This window comes from Enoplosus armatus, chromosome 23, assembly GCF_043641665.1.
Source record: "Enoplosus armatus isolate fEnoArm2 chromosome 23, fEnoArm2.hap1, whole genome shotgun sequence".
Taxonomy (NCBI): Eukaryota; Metazoa; Chordata; class Actinopteri; order Centrarchiformes; family Enoplosidae; genus Enoplosus; species Enoplosus armatus.
Genome location: NC_092202.1, coordinates 13,182,199 through 13,206,307, shown reverse-complemented (window position 1 = coordinate 13,206,307; position 24,109 = coordinate 13,182,199). Strand labels below are relative to the sequence as shown.

At 42.6% G+C, this 24,109-nt stretch overlaps 2 protein-coding genes and 1 long non-coding RNA gene across 3 annotated transcripts in view; all 3 read right to left on the bottom strand.

The window, feature by feature from the left end:
* Positions 1-2: 2 nt before the first annotated feature.
* Positions 3-2,342, bottom strand: LOC139305529 (uncharacterized). Its single transcript, XR_011599287.1, has 3 exons — positions 2,170-2,342; positions 942-1,090; positions 3-114 (listed from the first exon to the last, which is right to left on the bottom strand). It is a non-coding gene; the product is annotated as an uncharacterized lncRNA (long non-coding RNA).
* A 266-nt stretch (positions 2,343-2,608) lies between these two features.
* Positions 2,609-12,421, bottom strand: LOC139306305 (interleukin-13 receptor subunit alpha-1-like). The gene is made up of 12 exons (XM_070930245.1): positions 12,321-12,421; positions 11,724-11,754; positions 11,449-11,581; positions 9,226-9,368; positions 8,248-8,410; positions 8,010-8,109; positions 6,923-7,086; positions 6,619-6,749; positions 6,258-6,408; positions 5,204-5,303; positions 4,348-4,432; positions 2,609-4,257 (listed from the first exon to the last, which is right to left on the bottom strand). Exons 1-12 carry the CDS (start codon positions 12,419-12,421, stop codon positions 4,159-4,161), a joined length of 1,401 nt encoding a protein of 466 aa, XP_070786346.1. The 3' UTR covers positions 2,609-4,158.
* A 146-nt stretch (positions 12,422-12,567) lies between these two features.
* Positions 12,568-24,109, bottom strand: part of dock11 (dedicator of cytokinesis 11) — a 49,008-nt gene continuing 37,466 nt past the window's right edge. The window contains exons 43-54 of the mRNA XM_070930083.1: positions 23,943-24,056; positions 22,793-23,008; positions 21,207-21,264; positions 20,227-20,333; positions 19,684-19,806; positions 19,035-19,148; positions 18,089-18,235; positions 17,467-17,677; positions 16,570-16,760; positions 16,203-16,303; positions 15,916-16,054; positions 12,568-14,070 (exon numbers count right to left, since the gene is read on the bottom strand). Of these exons, the coding sequence (XP_070786184.1) occupies positions 13,981-14,070; positions 15,916-16,054; positions 16,203-16,303; positions 16,570-16,760; positions 17,467-17,677; positions 18,089-18,235; positions 19,035-19,148; positions 19,684-19,806; positions 20,227-20,333; positions 21,207-21,264; positions 22,793-23,008; positions 23,943-24,056 (1,611 nt within the window). The 3' untranslated portion in view covers positions 12,568-13,980. The remainder of the gene's footprint in view (positions 14,071-15,915; positions 16,055-16,202; positions 16,304-16,569; positions 16,761-17,466; positions 17,678-18,088; positions 18,236-19,034; positions 19,149-19,683; positions 19,807-20,226; positions 20,334-21,206; positions 21,265-22,792; positions 23,009-23,942; positions 24,057-24,109) is intronic.

The window sequence follows — 24,109 nt, the reverse complement described above, 5'->3', positions numbered from 1 at the left end:
GGTGTTGATGACGAACGGCTCACTGTGCGTGCCATTGCAGACGGTTTCAACAGACAGCTGCAGAAATCCTCCTTCCATTGTCATGTACCTGCTCCGCCAGGGAGACGTTGATTCCTGAATGCACCAAGAAACAAACAACAACACGCTGGAGTGAACGGCCAAACCACGTTGTCCTTCATTCATTCGTGCAGGTGGTCTGTGAATGTAGTCGGTGGCGGAGCGTAACTAAGTACACTTACACACGTTTTTTTGGGCCAAATATTGCACTTTTTATTCATTTATTTCGTTTATTTGACAGGTGTAGTTACTGGAGCCTTTTTCAAAATAAGATTTGACATATAAAACATATGGTCAGCTCCTAAATAGAACTATCCAACAGTATATAAAGTGGTTCACATTGTCTCCATCCTGCGTCAACATTTAAATGCTGCTTACACATTGAGGCATTTATTATTAGAATAAAGAAATATTCTAATATACATAATAAAAAAAAAACAGCATGAAAGGGGCCATTCTGCACAATGACTAATGTTGCCTTTACTTTAAGCACATTTTGCTGATCACACTTACGTACGTTTACTTAAGCACGGTAAAAGTTTGAATGTCAGACTTTTTCACTGTGGTATTTCTACAGTTACTTCATTACTTGAGGCTCTTAGTACTTATTCCACCACTGATTACGGCATCTTGCTAATCATTCTGACGGCATGGGATTTAGTTTGTAGAGAAATGAGTTGTGCCCGTTGGGGGTTATTTGTACTTCCAAAGCAGCTCCAGGAAAATATTTGTACTGCTAAAATACCTTAACGTCCTACACTTTAGGATACTTTGGCGCGGGTGCTACAGGTGATCCCCAAATAAGATTTAAAGGGTATCGTGGAGATGCATTCATCATAGCTTTAGCGCAAAGCGTAGAAACAGGGAAATACATGCGCGCTCACTTGTGTTTCTGTGCTGTCCTCCTCCCTGGTCATTGAACTCACACGGTATGTGCAGTTTTCCACTGAGTGCGGTGGCGGTGCCCAGGACAACTGTGTGTTGAAATCACTTATCCACAGCAGGGACACATCTTGCGGTGGTAAGATTTGGCCTGAGGTGGTGAAAGAGAAGAGACAAGACATAGGTTATCACCGTGAACGCCTTCCTGTCTGTCCCTTTTAATTCGGCCTGTTCATGTAAAACGACGAGAGACGGATCCTTTGACTCCGTTTACAGCAGTGCAGGGGGATTATTCATTTCTCTGCTTCGAGGAAATGCCCGAGCTGCCAAAGAATCTTTGTGGAGGCAGAACTGTAAACAAACTGCTGGAAAACATCTGCCCTGTTCGGAGACGGTCTCTGGGAGATAAATAACAACTTTCCCACGCACGCCTGAGAAATACTTTCAAACCTTAAGGAATGACATTACAAAGAGCACGGTCTGGACCTGCTCTATGTGCAAACTGTTGAACTGAAAGTCACAGATCACTGGCTTACAGTTCCCCATGTGATCTTCTTTATCTTTGACCTCTCAATCAGGTCTGTCTATGTCCTGGCGTTTTAACATCCCCATGCCAACTCTGATTTAGTACACACGAGCTTCTCTCTGCCCCCTCCTCCGGTCACTTCCCCAGCCCCCCCCCCCCCCCCCCCCCCCCCGCACTTCTATGAACCTTTGTCATTGCCATTCTCCATCCGTCCACCAGGTGCCCTCGGACTTTCCCACCTGTTTGAGCCTGAACCTGAATCCGAACCCGAGCCTGCCTGTCTGAGTGCCCGTAGCTGTGGATCCTCGGCTCCTTCTCTTTGGACTTCTCCTGCGAGCTTAATGTAAAGTACTGAAATCGCTGTTCCTGTCTGCCTGGTCCTCTGCATTCTGGACCCACGCCGTGACACTTGAGAGAAAAAACGACTGTGGTTGTGGTTTATGTGTGACATTCATCCACTGGAGTGCCTTGTTGTCTCAAAGCAGCTTCCTTATCCTCTCCAGTCAACTGACATGTTCGTCTTCTTCCTCAACAGGGATGACTGTCCGACGTGACGTCAGTGCTGGGAATCCCCGTTACATTTGGGAAACACAAATGGGAGTCTATGGGAACTTTGGGAAGTTCAAGGAAGTGGGTAAAAACGAAAACGCAGGACAACGTAACGCACCGAATGTACCGTTGCGTCGTACGTGTAGTGTTCTTACCTGTCCGGGATTGGGCCGATAGAAGGAGGCAGCTTAAAACGAGCAAGTCCGAACTCTGAAACATCCTGTTTATCCCTTTTTTGAGTCTCATTCCAGCCGTTTTCCTTCGGAGTATTCCCGCTCCCGAGGCGTCCCGCACCGCTGTCACTGTGCGCAACAGAAGGCAGTAAATGTGTCCGTGTTCCGAGTGCCCCGCCGCTTCCAGCTCCTTCGAGGGAAGGTATGAGCGGGGCGGAGTCCTTCCTCTTTCTTCTGTTTTTTTTTGTTGCGAGGGACAAGCGGACGCACGCACATATGCCACGCACGGACACTCAACTACAGACATGTTTGTTTGTTTGTTTGTTTTTTTTAAACGTATTTTGTATATTTATATGAATATAGTTTTATTGATATTAATAAGTATTTTAGTAGGCCTATAGACAAAATAATGACAACAACGCAAGTAGAACAATTTATTTTATTAATAAGGGGTAAAAATGAGATTAAATGTCAGCCAAAGGGATTGTTCACAACCTGGCAACCCACGTATTCTTATTCATGGTTTATAACTGATCTATTAGCATGACAACATGATTCACATTAATAAAGCCATTGGTTACACCTCATGAATCGTTTACAAGAGGCAAAATGTGCCAGTCTTTTGAGGATTACCTGCCCACTGACAGCAACATCCTTGAATAACATTGCATTGACAGGCTGCTACAAGTCCATTATTTCCTATGAAGACTGAAATGAACCAACACGCAGACATTTTCACTTTCTCTTTCTTAATGCTCTCTTTCAAAGCAGTACAACTCGTCAGCAATCAGCCAACAAACAAAGCAACAAAAGACAAAAAAAAAAAAAAAAAAAAAAAACCTTTTCAGTTTAAGGAAGGAAGAGTGTGACTCATTGCGATATAGCATGTTGGATTTTCGGGTGTGTGTGTCTGTGAATGAGAAAGCAGACAAAAGATCACACAATATCAACAGACTGACAGCCAATTTGGAATCAGTTACAAGACGTAAGTAAATTATTATTTCCCTCGGAAATATACAAGACATCTGGCATCTAGAGTCACCAGTGTCTGCCAGCAAAGTTCATGCAGGTCAATTCATTCCCCGATTGACAGCAACGTGTAATTCCTTTTGACATGCTCTAATAATGTGTTAACAGAGGACGTAAAGGGAAAGTGATGATATTCAAAATGTCACCACAGCCGTACCTCTTCATTGAATTCGACATAATTAAGTCTCTTTCTTTATTTTCAGATGGGAGGAAATGATTCCCAGCATGAACACACGGGACTGTGGTATCTGCCATGCACTCACCCCCATCAGTTCCTTATAAGACAGTGTTTGTAACCAACTAGGCACAACAAGCTGTTTTCCTCATTCGGGGGGCAAGACATAAGCCTCTTTTTTTCCTTGTGATCTCTTAGATGTGTACAGCGGATATCCAAAGATACACCAGCTCCTCTTGTGGGTGCGGTGCCCAGTGCGTACAGCCTCCGCTGGCCCACTTGCAGTGCTCCATTCTATCCAACCAAACACAAGGCCTGCCCTGATCCTTGTCTTCCTCCTCAGAGCTCAACAGGAGGGTATCACCACAGTGCGGGCATGACAAACTTTCTTATCCTGTGTGTATGTCCAGGTCCATAGCGGAGCGGCTTTCTTAAGGTAGCTCCAAGGATTCAGTGCATTTTCTTATCCTGTCCGTGACAGGCCTCAGCATGTACATGTGCACTACCTTAGAGAGTACCTTAATAGCAGCTGAAAATCTTGTTTTTGCCGGCCTCCGGTGGTTGAAGTGATACAGAATTGTACTCAGGTCAGTTCAGTAAAGGTGCAACAGAGCTCACTCCTGGCCACACCTGTCGGACGTGCAACAGACCGGAAACTTTCAACCAGAAGAGGTCAGTGAAACAAAGCTTTTTAGCATGGTGTTAAGTTGCTCCATAAATGTCGTCCAGAGTGGAAGTCCAGCTGCACTGCTGTGTGCATGCGCATGTCAGGAGTTTTGCTGGAGGACAGTGTTTTCGGTTACGAGGGTAATTTTGCAGGGTTCAATGGGTTCTGGCACCGGCGTGTACAGATTCCCTGGTGTGTTCTGAAAGACAGAACAGTGTATGAGTGATTGTGGAGACAGAGGGAGCAGGTGAATGGAGCATGCACATTTTTATATTTTCCCAAAATATACCTTATGTTCTTTGTTTCCGTTCATGATCATTTCCTTGAATATTGCCGAAGGATCTGGTATGATGGGGCAAATAATGGCGCTGTGCCTACGGACAGACACACCACACCATCCATGTCAATGACAGAAAGCAACAACCAGCACATAATGTTTCCATCACCAAAATACAATACTTAGGAGGCAGATGTTTTTTTGTCAGAAACATACAGATTACTTATATTTCTTTTCAATGAGGGATGGAGGAGTAAACATGCTATTTTAGAATTTTCAACCATTTTTTGGACTTTTATGTAGCAAACCCATATCAGACACAAATTATTATCCAGAGCAGAGTATTTTTATGTGTCTTACAACATGTCTGCAGGTCTTTAAATTAAAACTAGAATTACCACCCTGCGTTGTATGCCTCCGCCAACCAGTCACATTGCAGCTAACATCCATGTCTGTCCAGACTCATATAATATATGTAGTGAATACTTGGAATATACGTCATTTAACTGAATGACTTGGTGCACAATGAACAGTCCTTTCCTGGTAACATCAACGTCATCAACATTTATGTCTTTTAAGTTCCAGTGTTGGTGGCAGGCTGGGGCCAGAGAAACATTAGTTACACATTAGTTACATGCTTAACCTCTGCTTCTTGGCTGGTGCGATCAAAGGCACCTTATCTGCTTTTCTACAAGGTTTGGCTGTTACAGTGACGTGTTTTCCTTTGTTGCAGATCTCAAATACAGTTTCACAAAGGTATGCTTTACAACATCGACTCTTGAAATAGAATTTATGTAACACTTGGCAGGTAGGTGGAAATCTTTGACAAAGGCATACGTAGGCCAACTGTTCTCTTTCCAAAACATACCTCCTGAAGCAGTAGCAGGACAGAATGACGCAGACAAACAGAATGATAGGGATGACGATGGCAACCACAGTCAGTGTCCTGTCGGGAGGCTCATTTTTACCTGTGATGAACGACAGACATGTTTTCTTCAGCTTTCAACACAATTTCAAGCTTTTTGCTCAAGTCAGAAGTTGTATACAAAACTCAAACACTCGAAGCACCCTAAACTTCAATGTCCTGCTGCCATAGTTGGAAGTCAACATACGAAAAAGCATCAATTACTGATTTTACTCAATATTTGCTCTTTCCTAGTGTAAATCTCCTTCTGTTTAAGTATGTGGGTCTGTGTCGATGTAAATATTATATTAATATCAATGACACAAACGCCTGATTGGCTGCTATAGTGTATTTTTTGATACTACCAATGGAGGGCTCAAACATGCAAATTGTACACATAGTAGTACATCTAGTAACAGCACGTCCTTTTATTCCTGACTGGTGTTAGACCTCTACACTGACACTGGCTCAGAAGGGAAATCTGTGTTTGTTTGTGAGGTAATAGGAGGTGGCTACAGGGAGGGGGGTTGCATTTGCAGGCAAGGAATATGAAAAATTCTTGTCCACGATTGTTGACATCCAGACTTTAGGAAATAAATATTCATCTCGGAAAGATTAACAAAGTTAAAAGAGACAACAATAACCACGTCCAGGTTAAGTCTACTCTGTAAATCTCTGGGTCAAATCTCAAAGCAACCCTCGGTTTATTACTCTACAAAACTGTGACCGTGCAACAAGCTTTTGAAAATGCCAATTCATACGTCAGAACTCATACGGGATTTTATTCACTTCTATCTGCAGAAAAAGCATCAAACATGAGTCTAATCAAATATGAAAAGCACAAACCGATGGAAGAGGGGGCGTATGCAACCAACACTGGCTAAGTGATGAGTTGAAACATCAATTACATGCTGGTTTGCATTTTCTCATTTTCTTTCTGTCGCTGTGTTACAAAGTCACTTTGATATCTGACACACATGAGCCAGCAAAACACAGGATCTATTGGTTGGACAGTTACCATAAGTTGCAACTTCACCGAAGTCGCTGAATATGTTCTTGCAAGTTGGATATTCAGTCCTGACTCTGGACTGGAACTCGTAAAGGCAGCATTTATCGTAGGCCACCTGCATCGTAGGCTCTCCCATGTTTACAGTGAGGTTCAGCAATACCTAAAGAACGATAAGCACGTAAAACGACTGTTCTGAATTTAAATGCTTGAATACAAGCGCAGACATTTGTGGAACTTTCTGGTATTTGCAACTGATAGACTCAATGCCTAAAGGTGAAGACATTCAGTGCCATTGTAGCAAATGCAAAAGGACTTTTAGTATTCATTTTAGTAGAGATTTTAGAATGAACAGTTGAATTTGACAACTTACTTTGGGCTCATTGCATTTGCTGTAGCTGACCTCGTATATCCAGGTACAACCGTGTCCGATCTCTGGACGTGTCCAGATCAGTTTGAGGTTATTTCCCTCCTTGCTGATGTTCACCTCTGGTGAAGGTACCACTGAGGAGATTGCAAAAGGACAAAAAAATATTATTTTACTTGTACTTGGCAGCAAAAGACGAAAAACAAGATTCAATCACTGGTTATAAAAGTATATATAAAAGCAAATGCTTTATATTGATTTTCACAATTTGTAATGAGGTCAATAATAATCTATTAAAGGTAACACCAACCAAGTACAGGTCTGAAGGTGCTCATTCCAGCTTTGGTCTCCACAAGTATGCAGATGTCATCATGGACAGCAGCTTTCAGGGAACAACCATTCCTCTTTCCACTGCTGTAAGGCTGATCACACACTTTTAAACCTTTTACACGTTGCTCATAAAGTCCACAAACTCTGTAATAACAAATAGATAGGTGATAAGAGAAGTGGGGAGTAAGGAAGGCTCACAGCTATATTCAACATATTTCACCTAAATGGAAACAACACAAAATTGCTTGGGTTTGGTCATCTTAGCTTTGTCCTCACTGTTCTGAAAAACCACTACGGATCCTGCAATTCTTCCAGTCGCCACTAGATGTTCATAAAGCGCACAGATGATCTGCTGCCCATTAATATCTATGTGGGCTAATAAATGCACCTAAATGACTGCAATTCACAACCCCACCAGCCCAGAGTGAAGCATGAAAATCCCATCCACACGTAAGGTTTTCAGCCTGCACTGCTGATGGCCAGAAGAGTGCTTTCATCCAAAGATCTCAATATTCTGGCACCATATTCCTGGTTTGTCCTCACTGTATGTGTGTTGTCTTAAGAAGCGGAATAGCTAAATGCTGTAAACAAAGAAATGAGATAGGAGGGGGTGTCTTTCTGCAGAAGCTGCAGAGGCTATGCTGACCGACATGGTGTGTATAATGTCGACCATCTTACATTCAACAATGTAGTGGAACCAGGAATGAAAATGTCTCACCAGGAAGAACTTTTGCCAAGGCTTAACAGTTTTTGTACAGTAAGTCCTGCATAATAGGCAACTTTTTCATCTTTTGCTCATCCCATTTTAGGCCAAGCCATACATCCACCATCACTTGACTTAAAAAACAAAAAACAACAAACTGCTGCAGCACGATTTCACTGATGTTGGTTTAAGTTCATTTCTGTGGAATCTGTTATAGGGCAAGTGAAATGCTGATAACCTTTGGACGATAACATCCCAAAGCACAGTGTGTGATATGAAAACAATGACATAGTCCCTCAGATAGAATTTATTCACTGCACATATTTGGAGACATTCTGTATCTCCTTTGTGTTGTAGTTCTCACCTGTAGGAGAGCGTCAGGTCAAGAGACTGATTTACTGGGATCCAGGAACAGTTCATTTTTTCAGGATATATGAAACATTTGAAGTCCTCCACCACTTGAGCTGCACAGTAGAAAAACAAAGGTGTCACATACCTACATGTAGCAACTTTCACGAATGATTTAAGGCATTATAAGGGATGCACAAAAATCTAAATACAAAACACTGGTACTGCATTAAAGTCAGCTTTCTGCTTCTTACCTCTGGGCCTACTCCTAATGGTTATGGACACGGGTGTGCTCTCATTCAAACTGTCACAGGATTGACTGCCAACAGTCGAAATGTTGTACGTCCAACAATCAGAACCCATCTTTTCTGTCAGACAAGTCACTGTGAAATTTCTCGAAGTTGTGCATGCCTGACACTGGAAGAAAAGCAACATTTAATGACGATTCTGCTAATACATATTGAAACGCCTAATTCAGTCAGAGACGTTAAAATCCTACAAATACCATTTTCAGTATCAACAAAATCAACTAGAGGAGACTTTTGATTTGCTTGCAATGAATAAACAGCAGTGATTATCATGCTGCTTTTATCAAAGTTGCATTACAGTCGTGTGGTAATGCATCTTCAAGAAGGGACTGTGAAGGGTTCAGTTTTGGGCATATTATTTGCCATCTGGGCTTCAAATCTAAACCATGTAAATCACTGTGATTTCACAGTAATTCAAGGTTTGTATATTTATCTGTGTGGTTGTAGCTGTTGTATTTTTAGTATTTTCATATATAATAGACAATGGGCCTTTTGCATTCGACCGTACAGGCCTCGTATGACAGGTCTGGACCCCTCATGAATTCAATCCGTACCTGAGAGATAATTCTAAGACAGAGAAAATTGGCAAATGCCACAAATTCTCTTGAATCACTCATGCATGCAACTTCAGAACAAATCTGTTTGCACATGTGGTCTTGCATGAAGCCCAAAGACTATATATTACCGTATTTAGAAATGGATTAAAGGGTGTGCTTTGTTGTCATAAAGAAGGAGTAGTCTCATGGCCTAGTAACAAACAAATCATTAGATCTGTAGTTCCCAAAGCATGGTTTGCGAGCTACAGCTTCCTTACAGAGATTCCTTGAATGCATCATTAAGGAAGAATTTTCAAAATTGTTTAAGGTAATTCTCCACTGATATTGCTGCAACCTGGGGACCCCAGGACCCCCAAGCAATACCTACATCAGGTTTTCCATCCACAATCTGGCAGTATTTGTATCGGACCTCACTTCCGTCCGGCAGACCACTGGGCTGCTTCCAGGACACGTTCACAGTAAACGCGTCGAGCCACTTGTATGTCAGCCCTTTCGGTGGAGGAGGGCGATCTGTAGGACCAGAAACAGAAAAGGAGGAATTGTTCAGAATGAATGACACTGTTAGGCTGAAAGAATCACAATAGGCTATCATTAGCCACAGTAAGCTAATCAGTTAATTCAATTTTTACATCAATTATTTGAATCACACAAGAACCCCAAGTCCTTTGACAAAACTTGCTGGTTTGAAGACATTTCCAGATAGGGGCTCATTTTTTCCCTGGGGCCCTTTAGGTGGTTAAACCTGTGCTGAAGTTTAAAATAGAAAACACAGATTTCCATTTTGGTGATGCGTCATAAAAAAGACAATTCACTTGTGGCTGTATCTTAACAAAGTAGCAGTTAAAGTATTTCAGCTAAATACTTATGTACTTGAAATATTTAAGTAAAAGTACTTGTTTGGCAGAATGGTTCCTTCCAGAGAGTTGTATTATTATATATAGCATATTATTAGAATATTATTACTGATACTAAGCAGCATTTTAATGTTACAGCTTGTGGAGGTGGAGCACATTTGAACTAGGTTACTTTATATTCTGCTGGATAGTTTGACATGTTCTAGAAATTGATCATGTTTTGTCTGTAAAATCTTACTCTGTAAAGTAACTCCAGCTGTCAGATAGATGTAATGGAGTAAAACATACACAGATTAGCATAAGATTGAAATACTGAAGTAAAGTAAGAGTACCTCAAATTTGGACTTATGTAAAGTACTTGAGTAAATATACTTAATTACTTTCCACCACTGGTAGATTGGTAGCAGGCCAAGTGGTGCCAGTAAGAGGAAGTGAGCAAACACTTTTCTATTACAGAGTTATTGAAGGTTCCAGTAGATCCCTGTCATATCCCTCTAAGAATGTCATTTTCTGCGACCACATTCAAAATGAAATCATCTCACTGTACCAATTTTTCTCTCAAAATTGGTACAGTGAGATGAGTTTTGGAGCATAAACATTTTCCTCATATTTGACCTCTTAAAAGTTATTATAATAGATTTTTCCAGTGGATCCCTACGCAAAAAAAAAAAATGTTACAGAGGACAGAGTGGGAATTCACTGGAATGTTTAACATGAAGGAATCATTGCACGGGACATCAAATAGTATGAAAAGGTTTTGGCCTATGTGTTGTGAACCCTAAAGGGGACTGCATCTTGAGATTTCTAAAATATAGTGCGATGAGGTGAGTCCAGTGTACAGGGCTACATCTTAAATATGATATTATGATAGAGAGGTTAACCGTGAAGAGAATGAATGTGTGATTGCCCATTGAGTTTGCAGGTGCGTCCACCTTCTATAATTTCCTAAATGAATTGTGCAGCAAAAAAAAAAAAAAAAGAAAAAAAGGGCGCTCCGGTTCAAAGTCCGTCTCTGCACCTTATTGCCACATTTTCAACTGCTCGGCTCCTGCGCCGTAATTACAAAAAAGTGGCGCAAGCAAATCTAAACGAGGGCTATAGCCGCTGTTTGTAAACCAAGGTAGAAAACTCGACAGAAAAGGCTTTTTGGGAGTCTGGAAATATCTTAAAAATAGTGTTTGTGGTCACAGTACGACTTGTGTTTTTGTTTTTTTTCCCTTAAGTTAAGGTTACCTCAGCCTACTGGATATTTGAGGGGGAACATTGTCTGTGATTCGTGACTCTAAAGTTGTTTTTTGTTTTATCAATGTAAAAACCTCATATGTACAAATGACAGGACAAGGCAGCCTAAACACCGAGAGAATACCTCGCCATCATCCGATATAAATATAGTGCCACCATGGAAGAAAATCCTTAATGAAAAACCACAGGGTTAATGTAGCCTAGTCCTTTAGTAGACTCTCCTTAATTTGGGCTCTTTCTCTCATCTCCAGCTTTCAATGTGCTTTAAATCGAACAATAAATCGATATTTCTTTAAGGACAGCTCTTAAATTTTTATGTGATATAGCCGACTGACGAACGGACTGACAGTGCGTCAGTAAGGCTTGCTAATTAAACTTTAATTGCAAGCTAGCTGTGCGGTCGACTAAAACCATTACTGAGCTCACCCAAGCTAACCGTTTCTCGTCAAAGGTCTCATTATGACGCTATTGCCAGGTAATGGAGGAGTATTTACCTGCTTCGCAATGGAAGGCCATTATTATGGCGGTGTATGTTAAGAAGGCGAAACAGTCCCGAGTAAAAGTCATGATGTCCTCGAGAGTCTGAGCGTTTATTCTCCCTGGAAGCGCGTCAACTCCCTCGATCCACTTAGAGAAGAGACCACACCGTTCCCGTTTGTGTCACCGCACACAGCGGGCAAATACGGGCGACACAACGTCTGGGATAAAAAAAAATTTAAAAAAAAACAGAAAGAAGAAGAAATAACACCGTCACTAAAAACACCTTTACAGTCTCGGTGGGTCCGCTGTGTCCGCTGAGTCTACCGGGAACAGCGGGGCGGAGTCGGGGTGAGAGTGGGAGGAAAGCCGCGATGACAGCGAGGGAATGATGGTGACTCAGTGGGAATGTTAAACGAGTTCTCCCCCAACAGTGTTCCAACAAAACACACCCGGACGTCCAGAAATCTATTGAGTGTTAAAGAGTGAAAATATCAAAGGAAGCCGCCCGTGTGGCTCTCTTAATGAAGGCGCACGGCGCATGCGTGCGCAACATAAGTGCAATATCCCAAACCACCAAGTGTCCATCCAGTCTTCCAGGAAGTCGCCTGTGAATCATTAAGCTGATTATCTGTATGGTAATGGATTTATGCAGCAACAAACAACACACAGCGTGGACAAACTGACGGCACGAGGCCAGGATGAACATGCATTTGATCTCTCTGAAACCCTGTTACACTTCATCATGACTGACAAGCGTGATCCACTGTGGAAACACCTCTTAGGCTACAGGGAGTGGCCCAAGTATGGGGACACATCACTTTGTGCAGTTGTGGTCCAAGGCTGATCGTGGTTTGGATAAAGGCCCTTTTAGTTCTTTAAAGGGTACTCCTTTCCATCGTATCGCACAAACTTCCTCTGCAGATGGAGTCGACCAGATGTCGTGGGAACGTAGATGTTCCCTGAGCATTTTAAGGATTCCTCGTTCATGTTGGCTTCAACGTCGACTCGAGAATGACAACCTGGCAACATCTGCGTGAGGAAGATCTCGCGAAAGCTCAGGAACGTCCACTAAATGGTTGAGACTGTTTTGTCAGCTGCTGTCTCCCAGGTCAAGAAAGAATTGTCAGCCTTGGTAGTTTTTCCAGGTTTTATTGAAAAAGGGCTTTACAAAGTAAGTTTGATAAGCAGCGGCACTTCAGTATACAATGCAATAAAAATGAACCAAAAAAAAAAAATCTCTCTGCTAGGACACATTTTGAACTGAGCAAGAGTCCAACATGTTTCAAATATAAATACATACATACAAACATACATGGGGACAGAATTCACTTTACAGCATGACAACAAATTATGTACACTTGCTTAAATATTATTCATCTATCTGCTAATTACAGTGTAGCACTTGTGAAATACTGTGAATAACCAGCATGTGTTGAAGGTCTTATTACTTGAGATAGGGGAGGCTTTTCAGAAGGCAGAGCACGAAGGCACTGGATCTCGACCCAGATGAGAGGAACTCTTCACCTACTGCACTGAAGTAAATATTATCTCGCCGCTGTCCTCAAATCCTGGTTCTGACTAAGCGTACAGGCCATAAAATGAGCCCTTAGAGAATACTGTCAATGATTGTTATACAGCTTGGTATCTAGAACATTGTTGTTTTACTATTACAATGTAATTGAGCTACTTTTAAACTAAGCAAACCCTTCTTAAGAGCAGCTTTATCACACTTTAATACAACCCTGAGGTCTGTCTTTTCCTTTCTTTAACTTGACGGAGAAGGCTTTTACATTTTGCCATTTAACAAACAGGGTGCTGCTCTTCAGCCGTGACTTATCTGTTTATCACAATCTGTTAACCTGACTGGAATGCGCTGCAAGCCTATAAACACTAACCCTTGGTTTGACAGGGTATCGCACTGCTTTCAGTTTGGGTCCCTATAAAGACAGAATCGGTTCTGTTAGGATATTGCTCACCCTGCCGGCACAAAATCCTGGCCAAACAAAACACTGTGGTAAACTGAGAAGATGCTACTGAGCTCTAAAAGTCAACTCAAGTGGTAAAAAAAAGAACACTGGAGGGAGTGTGGAGTCCTACATGGATCTGAAAGGCGACATTGCAGGGGGAGCACGGCGCGACTCCCTCTAAAGAAACAGTCAATCCTGCAGTTTATCGCAAAAAGGCAGGAAAAAAGTGCAATGCAACCTAGCGTGACTCAGCATAACACCTAAACTTGACATGCTGACGTTCAGTCGGTGCTGCTGCGATACATTCTCAGAAATACTGCTGCTGTGAATATTATATCCGACTGATGTGCTGCGATCTCTCGCCCCCCGACCGCCTACTGCACGTCCAGCAGACACGCCGACAATTATCCAAATGGCATCTTCATCCCGGGGGGAGTGGGGGAGGAGGGTGTTTTGGCAAGTGTGGCAGCGCAGACATGACACGGAGAAACCACCCTGTTATCATCCAGTTCAGGCCCTAAAAAGGATATACATAAGGGGCGGGTGGCGTGGCGGAGGAAGGCCGGCGGGGACCAGAGGTCAGCCCAGGTCGGTGGAGGTCCCGCTGATTGCACGGAACACATGGAGGGAGTTTTCTAACAGTGAACGCATCAGATCCTCCTGGTAGATCTGGGGGTCAAAGGCAAAAACACAGGCGGGATGAGTGTCAGCTCTCATAAAGGCACACACTCATACCAAACTCAGCTATATTTTTGTCCACACACACACACACACACACACTGAACTGCACGGGCTGGTAGGATGTGACACACTATGAGATGTGGTTCAACATATAAAAGCTGAATGTACAGGAAGTGAGAGTGAAGAGTGTTTATACGGTGATATACATAGAACAAAGCCATAAAAGTATCAAGGCTTTTAACAATTACTTTGCAACAAACATCAATATGGCCCACACAGTATTCCTTCCATGTGTCATTCAAAACTCTCACTCAGTATTTCTCTGATCTGTCTGATTATTGTTTGGATTATTTGGTTTTGGCACAAACTCTCCCTTTGCTGAACAAATCTCAGACGTGGGTGGCGACTCAAGAGGTTCAATGTGGCTGCTTGTGTTTACACTACTAGTCACTAAACAGTTGTATTTATCCCAACCAATCAGCTGTTCCCGTGGCGGAAACATATAACCAAAGTGAGTGGAAAGTACTGCGAGGCTCTGTGTTACAGTCTACAGGGTGATATGGGCTGAATCACATTTGTAGAGGGATTGTGTGGATGAAACACCACCATTATGTTGAAAATCAAGCTTAAAATTAAGCATTTTCCAAACTTGCAAGGCATTGTACGAACCCTGAATGTAAGCAAACAATCATAATTTATGTGTTTCAACAAGAAAAAGGGCAAAACAAAACTAAGGAAGGACAAACTAGGATTTTACACATTTTCCCGATCACATTACCTGTTGTTCCTTAAAGCTAAAGGGCAGCACATTGGAGAGAAAAAGTCAGACCAGTTAGTTCAGAATGGTGAAATTAGAGCAGCTAAAGCAACATTAAGACGGCAGGCATAATAACAAACCGGAATCGCACCCTGACGACACAGAAGAACCAGTGATAGCTGTGCTGCAACACAACCGTGACAAATTCCAGTGACGGGAAGTGAACAAAGTGCACAATCTTGATGAGCAACAGGGACGTGTGTCCTGATTGCGACACGATAACGAGGTTACAGCACATACGGACAAGCCAAGCTTACATCTAGTCTATAGGTCATGTTTTTACCCAGTGAAGCTGGCCCATTTTTACATCCAACTCACCAGATGGGAGAATCGGCTTCATTCTACTGACAAGGCTTTTAAGAACAGGGGCACATGAGCCATCTTTTGTGAATCATTGTTCCAGGAAATGGGAAATTCAGTTTTTAATTATTCCTGGACGTTACATCAACACCAGGATAAAAAGACATTTAAAATATTCAAGAGCAACAGCTGTGTTCCTGTTACTCTGGATAATCCGCAGAGCACACAGGGAACCGCTTTCATGGGGACTATTTCTTCGGTAGCGCCAATGGAAACTGTGTTAAAGTGAGGTCTGTGGATAACCAGGAGAATCATTCATGTTGCAATTTTCTAAATGAAATTTTGCAACCCTGCCAGCACCAGAAACACCCCTGTTGTGTCGGGGTGAAGATCAGACACAGATATCTCAAAACCTGGACACATAAAACCAAAACAAACAAAACTAACTTCTGAACATATCTTAACGCCACAACATACCGTAGCACTGCAACAAATAATCCTCACATCCAGCACGTGCCAACGTGCTCCAATGCACTATTTACACTTTAATGTTGCTTATAGTTTTAAAGTGATAATGACAGGATTCGCTGCTATTGAGGAATTCTGATTTGCCACACAGCAGGACCATCTGTGCCAAGGCCTCTGCGCGATCAAGGAAAAGGGCGTGTGTCCGAGTGTAATATTTATCTGGACTAGGCCCTGAACAGTGAGCTTACCTGCTCGTGGATGATGTCAGATAGTTCCTTAACCATCTCTTTGAAATTGGCCTTCAGGCCCTCGTGGTACTCGAACTGGTCCTCTTTGATCAGACGCTCGTTTATGTCCAGAGCCATGCTGCAAGCCTGGACAAAACGCCTGCAATCATTCAAGATAAAATGGCGAAATGAATGGCCACTCATCAGATCACTTAGAAACTGTTTTTAAATTAGAAAGAAAAAGTGATTAAGAGTTAGTGAGAATCAACAAGCAGCTTAGTAATTTAGTTATAGGGAAAAAAAGCTACCTGAAAATGTCCTTAAGGTCTTTTACTTTCTTGTTGACGGACTGGCTGGATTTACTGTCATCCAGGAATGCTCTGGCATACGCCATGGGACCTGCATTCACCTGCAGCAAAACATGCCTGAAAGTGTTAAGCATTCTTATACGCTCATCAGTGCACAAACTACTACTGTGCTTTGTCACGGCGCTCAACCACTGACCCCTGCTCAGTTTTTTGCGCAATAACAGTATTTCATGTTTCTTCGTTATACAAATTTGAGGTCTAGTCAAATTCGACAAACACAAGTATGTTACAAAAGTGAGAGGAAAAGAAGATGTTGTTGTTTTTCTTTCCCACTTAGCTGCGTCTCTGAGCGAACTGAAGCCTTTACCTGCACAGAGACGCAGCCCTGCAGCTTGAGCTGCAGCTGGATCATGTCCACCTCCTGGCTGGAACAGAGCTTGGTCAACTCTGCTGTCCGTGCCTTCATCTCATCGATGGCCACCTCCACCGGCTTAAGCTCCACCTGCTTCTCCGACACCACCTCCACGCGCTTCTTCACGTACGGGAAGGTGTTGGCAGCTGCACGTTAAGAGGGGCAGGAAAGACTGGTTGGACCACGTGGATATAAATAACTGCAATAACAAACAAACTCTTCTTCGGGTGATCCCTCTGTTGCTTGTCATGTGCAAGCTATCTAATGACAAGAAGTTTGTTCAGTTTACTGTGGCAAACACAGTGTTTGACTTGAGACAGGCAGATGTTCATGTTCACAATGAAAACTACATGTATTAGGCTAACAAGAAAGAATAGCGTCGCTTGAGGGGGGCTCAGGGATGACAAGATAAGCTGAATAGGGTGTAGATGGAGGGATCCTAGCATCAAGCTGCCGCTTGCTACAGTGACCAGCTGCTATTTAGGAGGTGACAGCACTGCACACGGGTACAGAACAATACTTCATTATGACCAAACTGTATGTAAAAAAAACAAAAACAGAACAGAATATTTCCTCCCTCCCCGGCTCCGCTTTCTTTCCCTACATTGGCCCTAGTGTGCCGTTGTAGCTCCGTGAGACAAGATTCCAGCTTCTGTGAATAACATGAATTATGACTTGATGTGGATGAGACGTGTCATCATGAGAACAGAGATGAATGGATTATTAATGAGGTGTAGTTTCTGATATGAGACACTGTGTGCCTTTTTGGTGTTTGTAATCTCATCACGTGACAACTTCAGGCTGTACGAAATTCATCCTGAAACGTTTGTGAATGAGCGTGTTTGCATGTACTTGTGAGCACAGTCCTCCTCTTGCACTGCTCCTCCACCCCGCCGTGCTTTTTGCCCGACAGCGTGTAAGGTGTCTCGAACACAAAGCGGTTGATGTTGTGGCACTTCTCGAAGTCGGTCTTCTTCTCGGGCGCCTCCTTCTCCTCAAAGTACGGCTTCACGAATGTCACCTGGACGTAGGCGAACTTGGGGTCCAGGTCTTTGGGGTTCACCTGTGGACAAGCAATCAATCTTTAACGAAATATAAATACAAAGCCCTGCATGTCGGAGAGTCTGGTAAGATGCGTGAGGCTTAGATCAGATGATACCTTGGCATTTTGAAAGTAATAAAAACACCCCCCTTCTTCAAAAACAGCCCACAAAGTTTCTGAAATCAACACAATAAAAGCAGTCAAAGAAAATTTCAACCTGTCAACGGAGACCTCACAATAACTCCATAGAGAAGGAACGGAACATTTCCCACATTATGCTGGACGGATTGTATTTTCTGAATAAACACAAGAGCGGGGCTGCAGTGCCAAATGACTTCTTTTCATTTCAACTAATGTAGCAACCTGCCACTCAAAGTCAGAAACTGCGCAGCAAGACTCCAACCTTTTCCCTCCTCCATGTATATACCACACCTTGTTTGAGTCCTGAATTATCTTGACGTTTTCCGGCCCAAACTTCTCCCCGTAGAGCGTCAGCAGCCGCTGGGAGATTTCGGACAGGCCGGTGAGTTTGGGCTCTTTGTAAATGTACTCCTTCCCGTCCTCCTCCTCGAAGAAGCCCTGCGCAAAAAACACAAACGTTCACTCGGTTAGAAATATAACGAGAGACAGTCCATCTGAGGAAATATGCATTAAAACAACCCATTTAGTTCAGTGATGAGTCTTCTTCTGTGTTTTCAATACAAATCAACTTTAAGTGCTTTAAGTAATATCATTATAAAGATGGAGTGATATGACTTCCTCTGCCTTTTTTAAAGATGCTACACATGAAAATACAGCTTGCCTCTGTTGTTTTTGCCCCAAGGAATAACTCCTCTCTGCACAAGTGAGATGCAACACATCCGTCACATTTGCTTAAATGGCTAAAGTTATTTGCATGGCATAACATTTCATGGGAGTGTCTGCTTACTTCTAATGTCACTACAGCTATTTGCTTTAATTTATTACGTCCACAGTCCAGGAACCTGCTTGTAGCTGTGCTATCAAAAAGCTGTGAGCCGCTGCACGGTCCTTCATCATTTCACTTCCACAATTTAAGCAACATTTGACCAGTTTCCATAATATCCCAACACTGAAAGGGTTTTGTGTATTCTCCGTACTGCTACATATCTATTGGGACCTCACTTTTACTCTCTGAAACGCTTTGTTTAGTGATAGAATGAGATAGAGTAGAGTTATCGCAAATATTTTGGATGCAACCCCAAACACAATTAGTCTCCACACAAGGAGGATGATTCATCACCTCACCCATTCCATTTCCATTCCAATTTACCCGACTCTTTTGATTGCAGCACAGCGCTGCACACCACATTGCAATTGCACATAAAACAAAAACCCCTTTGAAGCTGCCCAACCTCACCTGTCCATAAAAAGCCACTCTGAAGTATGTACCGAGCAGCCTGCGGCCTGATTGGATCACTTCCATTATCTTATTGTAGGCTCTGTGCAGAGTGTCGTACAGTCGGCTCAGTTTCTGGGGAAAAAAAGAAGACAGATGGCGTCAGAGCTGGCCTACTCTGTGCTTGTTTGTTTATAGGAGCAGCTGAGCAGTACGTGCAGAAAACAAGCATTTCACTTCTGTTTTGTCCCAACAAACACTAAAGTCTGTCATTTTGTAAAATGTTCACATCCATGCAACACGTTATTTAAATTACTTGACACTGTGACTAGAAATGTTGTCACTTGGCACATAACGCTCACGTGTATAATCCTTATATGTTGCTGAAAGGAGCGAAATGTCTCATCTCAGTTTCACATTCGATCATTATAATTACACAGCTGTCTTCTTGTGGAGAAGGTAGCAACTTGGCACTGGCAGGAACACATTTCTCCGAGATTGCAACTGACATGATTAAATGTGACAAATACACTTGAGCAATTGATCGCGAAGGCGTGAGCGTGCCAGACGGAAGAGCTACTAAAAGCAAGTGATAACAACCAAGTCCCATTCCCAAAAACGAGAGAAAGTGACGGCAAACATATGTAGTTATGTTATGCTGCTACGGTACCTCATACTCGTGGCGCTTCTCGTAGATGGGGATGCTGAGTTTGGCAACGTGCGTGATGAGCTCATAGCGTTCGGCTTTCCACAGCGCCTCCACACAGACCTCGAGGTGTTCCACCAAGACTTCCTGAAATAAAAAAGGGTGTAGAAAAGGAATGACGGATCTCAGGGATTCACGTTTACGGTATCAAGTCATCCGATCATCAAATAAGATTTCATGTACTAGGATTGGAACTGGGTATCATTCTAAATGTCTCAATACTAGTGCTGATGCATTACCAAAATTACATTGATACCTTACTTTAAGATATAGAAACAAAAGAAGCCACAGTTCTCAAATGTTAAACCTTACACAAAATATATATATATTTTTTCAAAACTATTATCAACCTGAGCCGACATTTAAGGCCAGCTTTCAGCACTTGACAGTTTTTGACCAAAAAAAAAGAAAAAAAAAGTCTCTAGATTGACTAACTATTGCCTAATTCATTTTTGTCACTTCACAATGTCTCATGCAAGAAAGCAAATCCTGTGCAGACAGCCACACCTCAGTGTAATAGACATCTTGCATTCCGGTGTCTTCCCTCATGGCCGCTTCCTCTTCAATGTTCATGGTGATCTTCTTAAAAGCTGCAAGGCCACTGGGGAACAGCTCTAATGAAGGAACAGTAAAGGCAAGGTGAAAAAGGACACTACCATATGCTGCGTTTCACGTATGTAAGTTTTGAGGTTGCAACAGGCGCAGCGTCTCAGCAACTGGCTCTAAAAACAATGAAAATACAAATGGAAATCTGTGTCACTCACGACACACTGACTCATTTTAGAGGAACTGTCATGTAGAAACACGCGTTACAGATAAAAAAAAAATATATTACGTGACTATCTAATAACAAATCATAAGATGAAAGCAGAGACGCTGCCTCTGGTCTCGATGGCAGACAAATGTTTGAGAGATAAGCGTGAGCGTGTCAACCAACTGTTCGATCTCACAAATGATCTTTGTCCGTTGAGTTTCCCCAAAGAAAAACACCGGCTCACATTTGTTTAGGAGGTTATTTGACAGCAGTGTTTTGCATGAGGTAAAAATGGCCGTGACAAAAAAAACAAAAACATTGCGAGGCTTTGTTTTTGCAAGGTGTCACCGTGCTGGTCTAATAGTATCAGTTTGTGGAGTGCTTGCACGCTGTCTCTAACAACAGTCAGTGAACAAACTGGCATGTCTTTTATCACCAGTCTCTATAAAGAGTGCACGTTTGCTGGTGAGGTTGCATGCGATGTCTGTAGCCACACCCTCACAGTGCTGGTTAAGAATGTAATTTAACTCTATAATTGTGGTGTCAGTTTGACATTATTATTCTTATTCCATTCCCTCCTCGGCCAACTATTGTTTTGCTCGATGGCTCAACCAACAGGGCCTTTTATTTATGCCTGGGGTTCAGTTACAGTATATGGAGGTAAAAGCATTGTTTGTGTATCTGTGTGTGTGTGTGTGTGTGTGTGTGTGTGTAGATGGGTGGAGGGCCTTACTTTTCCTGTGCAGGTATTCTGCAACCAGCGCAGCCACATGAACGTAACACATGGCCGCCTGTGGGGACAATAACAAACACCACAAGATTTGGATATCAGACACCAGACACAAGACAACACAAGAGTGGAAACACGCAGCTTAATACGAAACTGAGATGGGAAACCGTGGCAACAGAGTCAGCGAGACAAAGCAACTCTAATGGAAATGTGGAATATTGCAGCCACTGTAAGGTCATTACATAGAATTACAGAGAGTGATATATTGCGACTGTAATTAATGATCTTTTGGGTTTACGTGTTCAACTGTAACTTTACCACATTGTGACTAACACCTACCATCTAAACAGGCAGCTTATCATCTGGGAAACAACAACATGCACCGGCCTGCACGAGGCCCAGAAGCTGCCAGGTGAAAAGTTTTTATTCCCACAGTTATTCCCCCGTTTTCCTTATCTACATCTAACCGTCTTTACTGATTCTGTTCTTCTGTTGGATGACTTTGGCCCGAAAGGTGACACGCGTTTTCAATTTACAGGGAGGAATTTGTTTCATTTTCATTTTGTGTACGAGCATTTGTTACAGAATTGAGTAAAATAAATAAAATAAATGAATAAAAACAAAATCAGAATTAAAAAAAAAAAAAAAAAATCAGATAGAAAATAGAATAAAATTAAACGTAATTGTAAAACAAAAACAAAACAAGATAAAATAAGACAGATAGAAATAAAAGAATGACAATAAATACATTTTGAACTTGAACAGTATATCGACTGGACAACCCAGGTCCAAGCTCTGCGTCGATCCTGACCTCTGACCTCTCTCTGGAGAGGAACCAGAATCTTCCTTCAATGAAACGTCACATTGCTATGACAACCTAATTAAAGTAAAGTACGAGTAGTTATGTTACGCAACATTCCTTTGTCACCAAGCATTGTGACTGCACAAAGTTTTACTAATGCAATTATATGAACTTTGAACTCAGTGTCGGTCGCCCTCGTTTACACTGAAGCCAAAGTTTACATCTGTGACCAGAAACAAACTTGTAGTTGCAGCATCACCATAACAAAGACCCTTGACCTGACTTCTCTGTTTAATGTTTAATACTGTAAAAACATTGTAACAACACAACATTTGATCGTGTTAAACTCATTAAAGCATCAGGTCGCTTTTGTTCTTGAGGTGGCACGGTGAGTAACGCTCACTTACCTTGTGGGTTCCTTATCACTTCCCAACCCCTTGTCAATGCAAATGATCTTTCTAGTGCTCCACCTCAAACCCCTCTCTTCAGCAACTGAAAACCAAAACCTGATACTGAAGGACTGATTGCTTCTGAATGTAGGTCAGACTTTCTGTAAGCTGTTTGCTTTTGGTGCTGCCACTGGTCGTGTGCAGGTTACCATGTCTGACCACTCTATTGTGTTTTGAGATATTATTGTTGCGCTAAGTGACAGAGAAAGGAAATAAGGATACGTACAAAGAGGATTAAGTGATTGCTCAACCAGGAAAACCAGGATTTGCCTGTCCTGTTGGCGTGTATTCTTTTCAAAGAGACAGTTATCCGAATGCGGGTAAAATAAATACATCACCTCAGAGAGATCCCCATTCTTGAGGTGTGCTCGGGCCATGCTGTCTAGCCAGGTTCGCCTTAGTTCGGGGGTGCTGGCGTAGGACCGGGCCAGGCTGTACTGGAGGTCCAGCAGCATCTCCGGGTCTTTCTCGTGCTCCCTCATCTGGGCCGTGGCCATCAGCACTGTGCGGATCCGCTTGGTCAGGCCCTTCACTTCAGAGGGGAACGCCGTGGACTGCAGAGATGAGCAAACCCATATCAATCTATTAGAAAAATACAAGCAGCGTCCTGATCTTTAATCCAGGCTAACATGATCATGTTAATTCTCACCCTTATCCTCGAGTGCAGTTCGAGTATTGATTTGTGTACTCTTATTTTGAACTAAGGACAATGTGAAGAGAGAATCGAATCCATAATCAGCACTCATATCATTGGCCGAGTGCCGATCAAGTGCTTGCAGTTGCATGAGGTAGGCGTGTGGGGAAACCTCCCAGCATGCACAGGGGCAACAAACTCATCTTATGCATTGTTAGTGGTGTGCATCAACATTCTAATCCGGATAACTAGGTTACCCACGTACGAAGACCGCTTGTCAACATTTTGGGCCTTTATTGTCTTTTTGACAACATCTGGACATTTGCCAATCAGCCAAGACACTTAATGCATTTGATATGTTATGCCTTTTGATGCTACATCCTACTTTCCACAGTAGTATGCATGACTATGTTCAAAAACCCCTAATCAGTCAAACCTTTAAACGGTTAAACCAATGAGCATCTAAATGGCTCCTTGTAAGGGAATCTGTCATCCGTCATCTTCCCCTCATAAATATTTACAGTCTAAACAAACCACATCAGTCGTATGGCATTGCTACATATTTAATCTCACATCGGGAGCAGAGTGTTTTAGAAATGGGATCCAGTGGCTGGTCTGAGAGAATACACACAGACACAAAGATTTGGATCGCAAATAGGCTGTCTGCAGTTCTTGGCCTGGATAGCGCAGCACAGGCTTACATGGAAAGAATTGTATGGGATTCAAAATCAGCCCTTTTATTTGTTTGATTCGATCTTTAATGCTTTCTCAGTTAAATCATATTGGATTCAGAGCTGTGATTGGTAAGACCCTCTGGTTTTGACACACATTCGTCTTGTTGACTTCCGCCATACCTTCATGGCCTTGTCGCTGTTTGCAAAGTTGTTGATGATGGAGAGAGACTCCTGGAAGCGCGAACTGCCAGTCAGCGCCACGTCGGAGATCAGCTGGCTTACGGCAATGATGATCTGGGGGGGGGGGGGAAAGGAGCAAAAAGACGGATAAAGTGATGGATATGGAG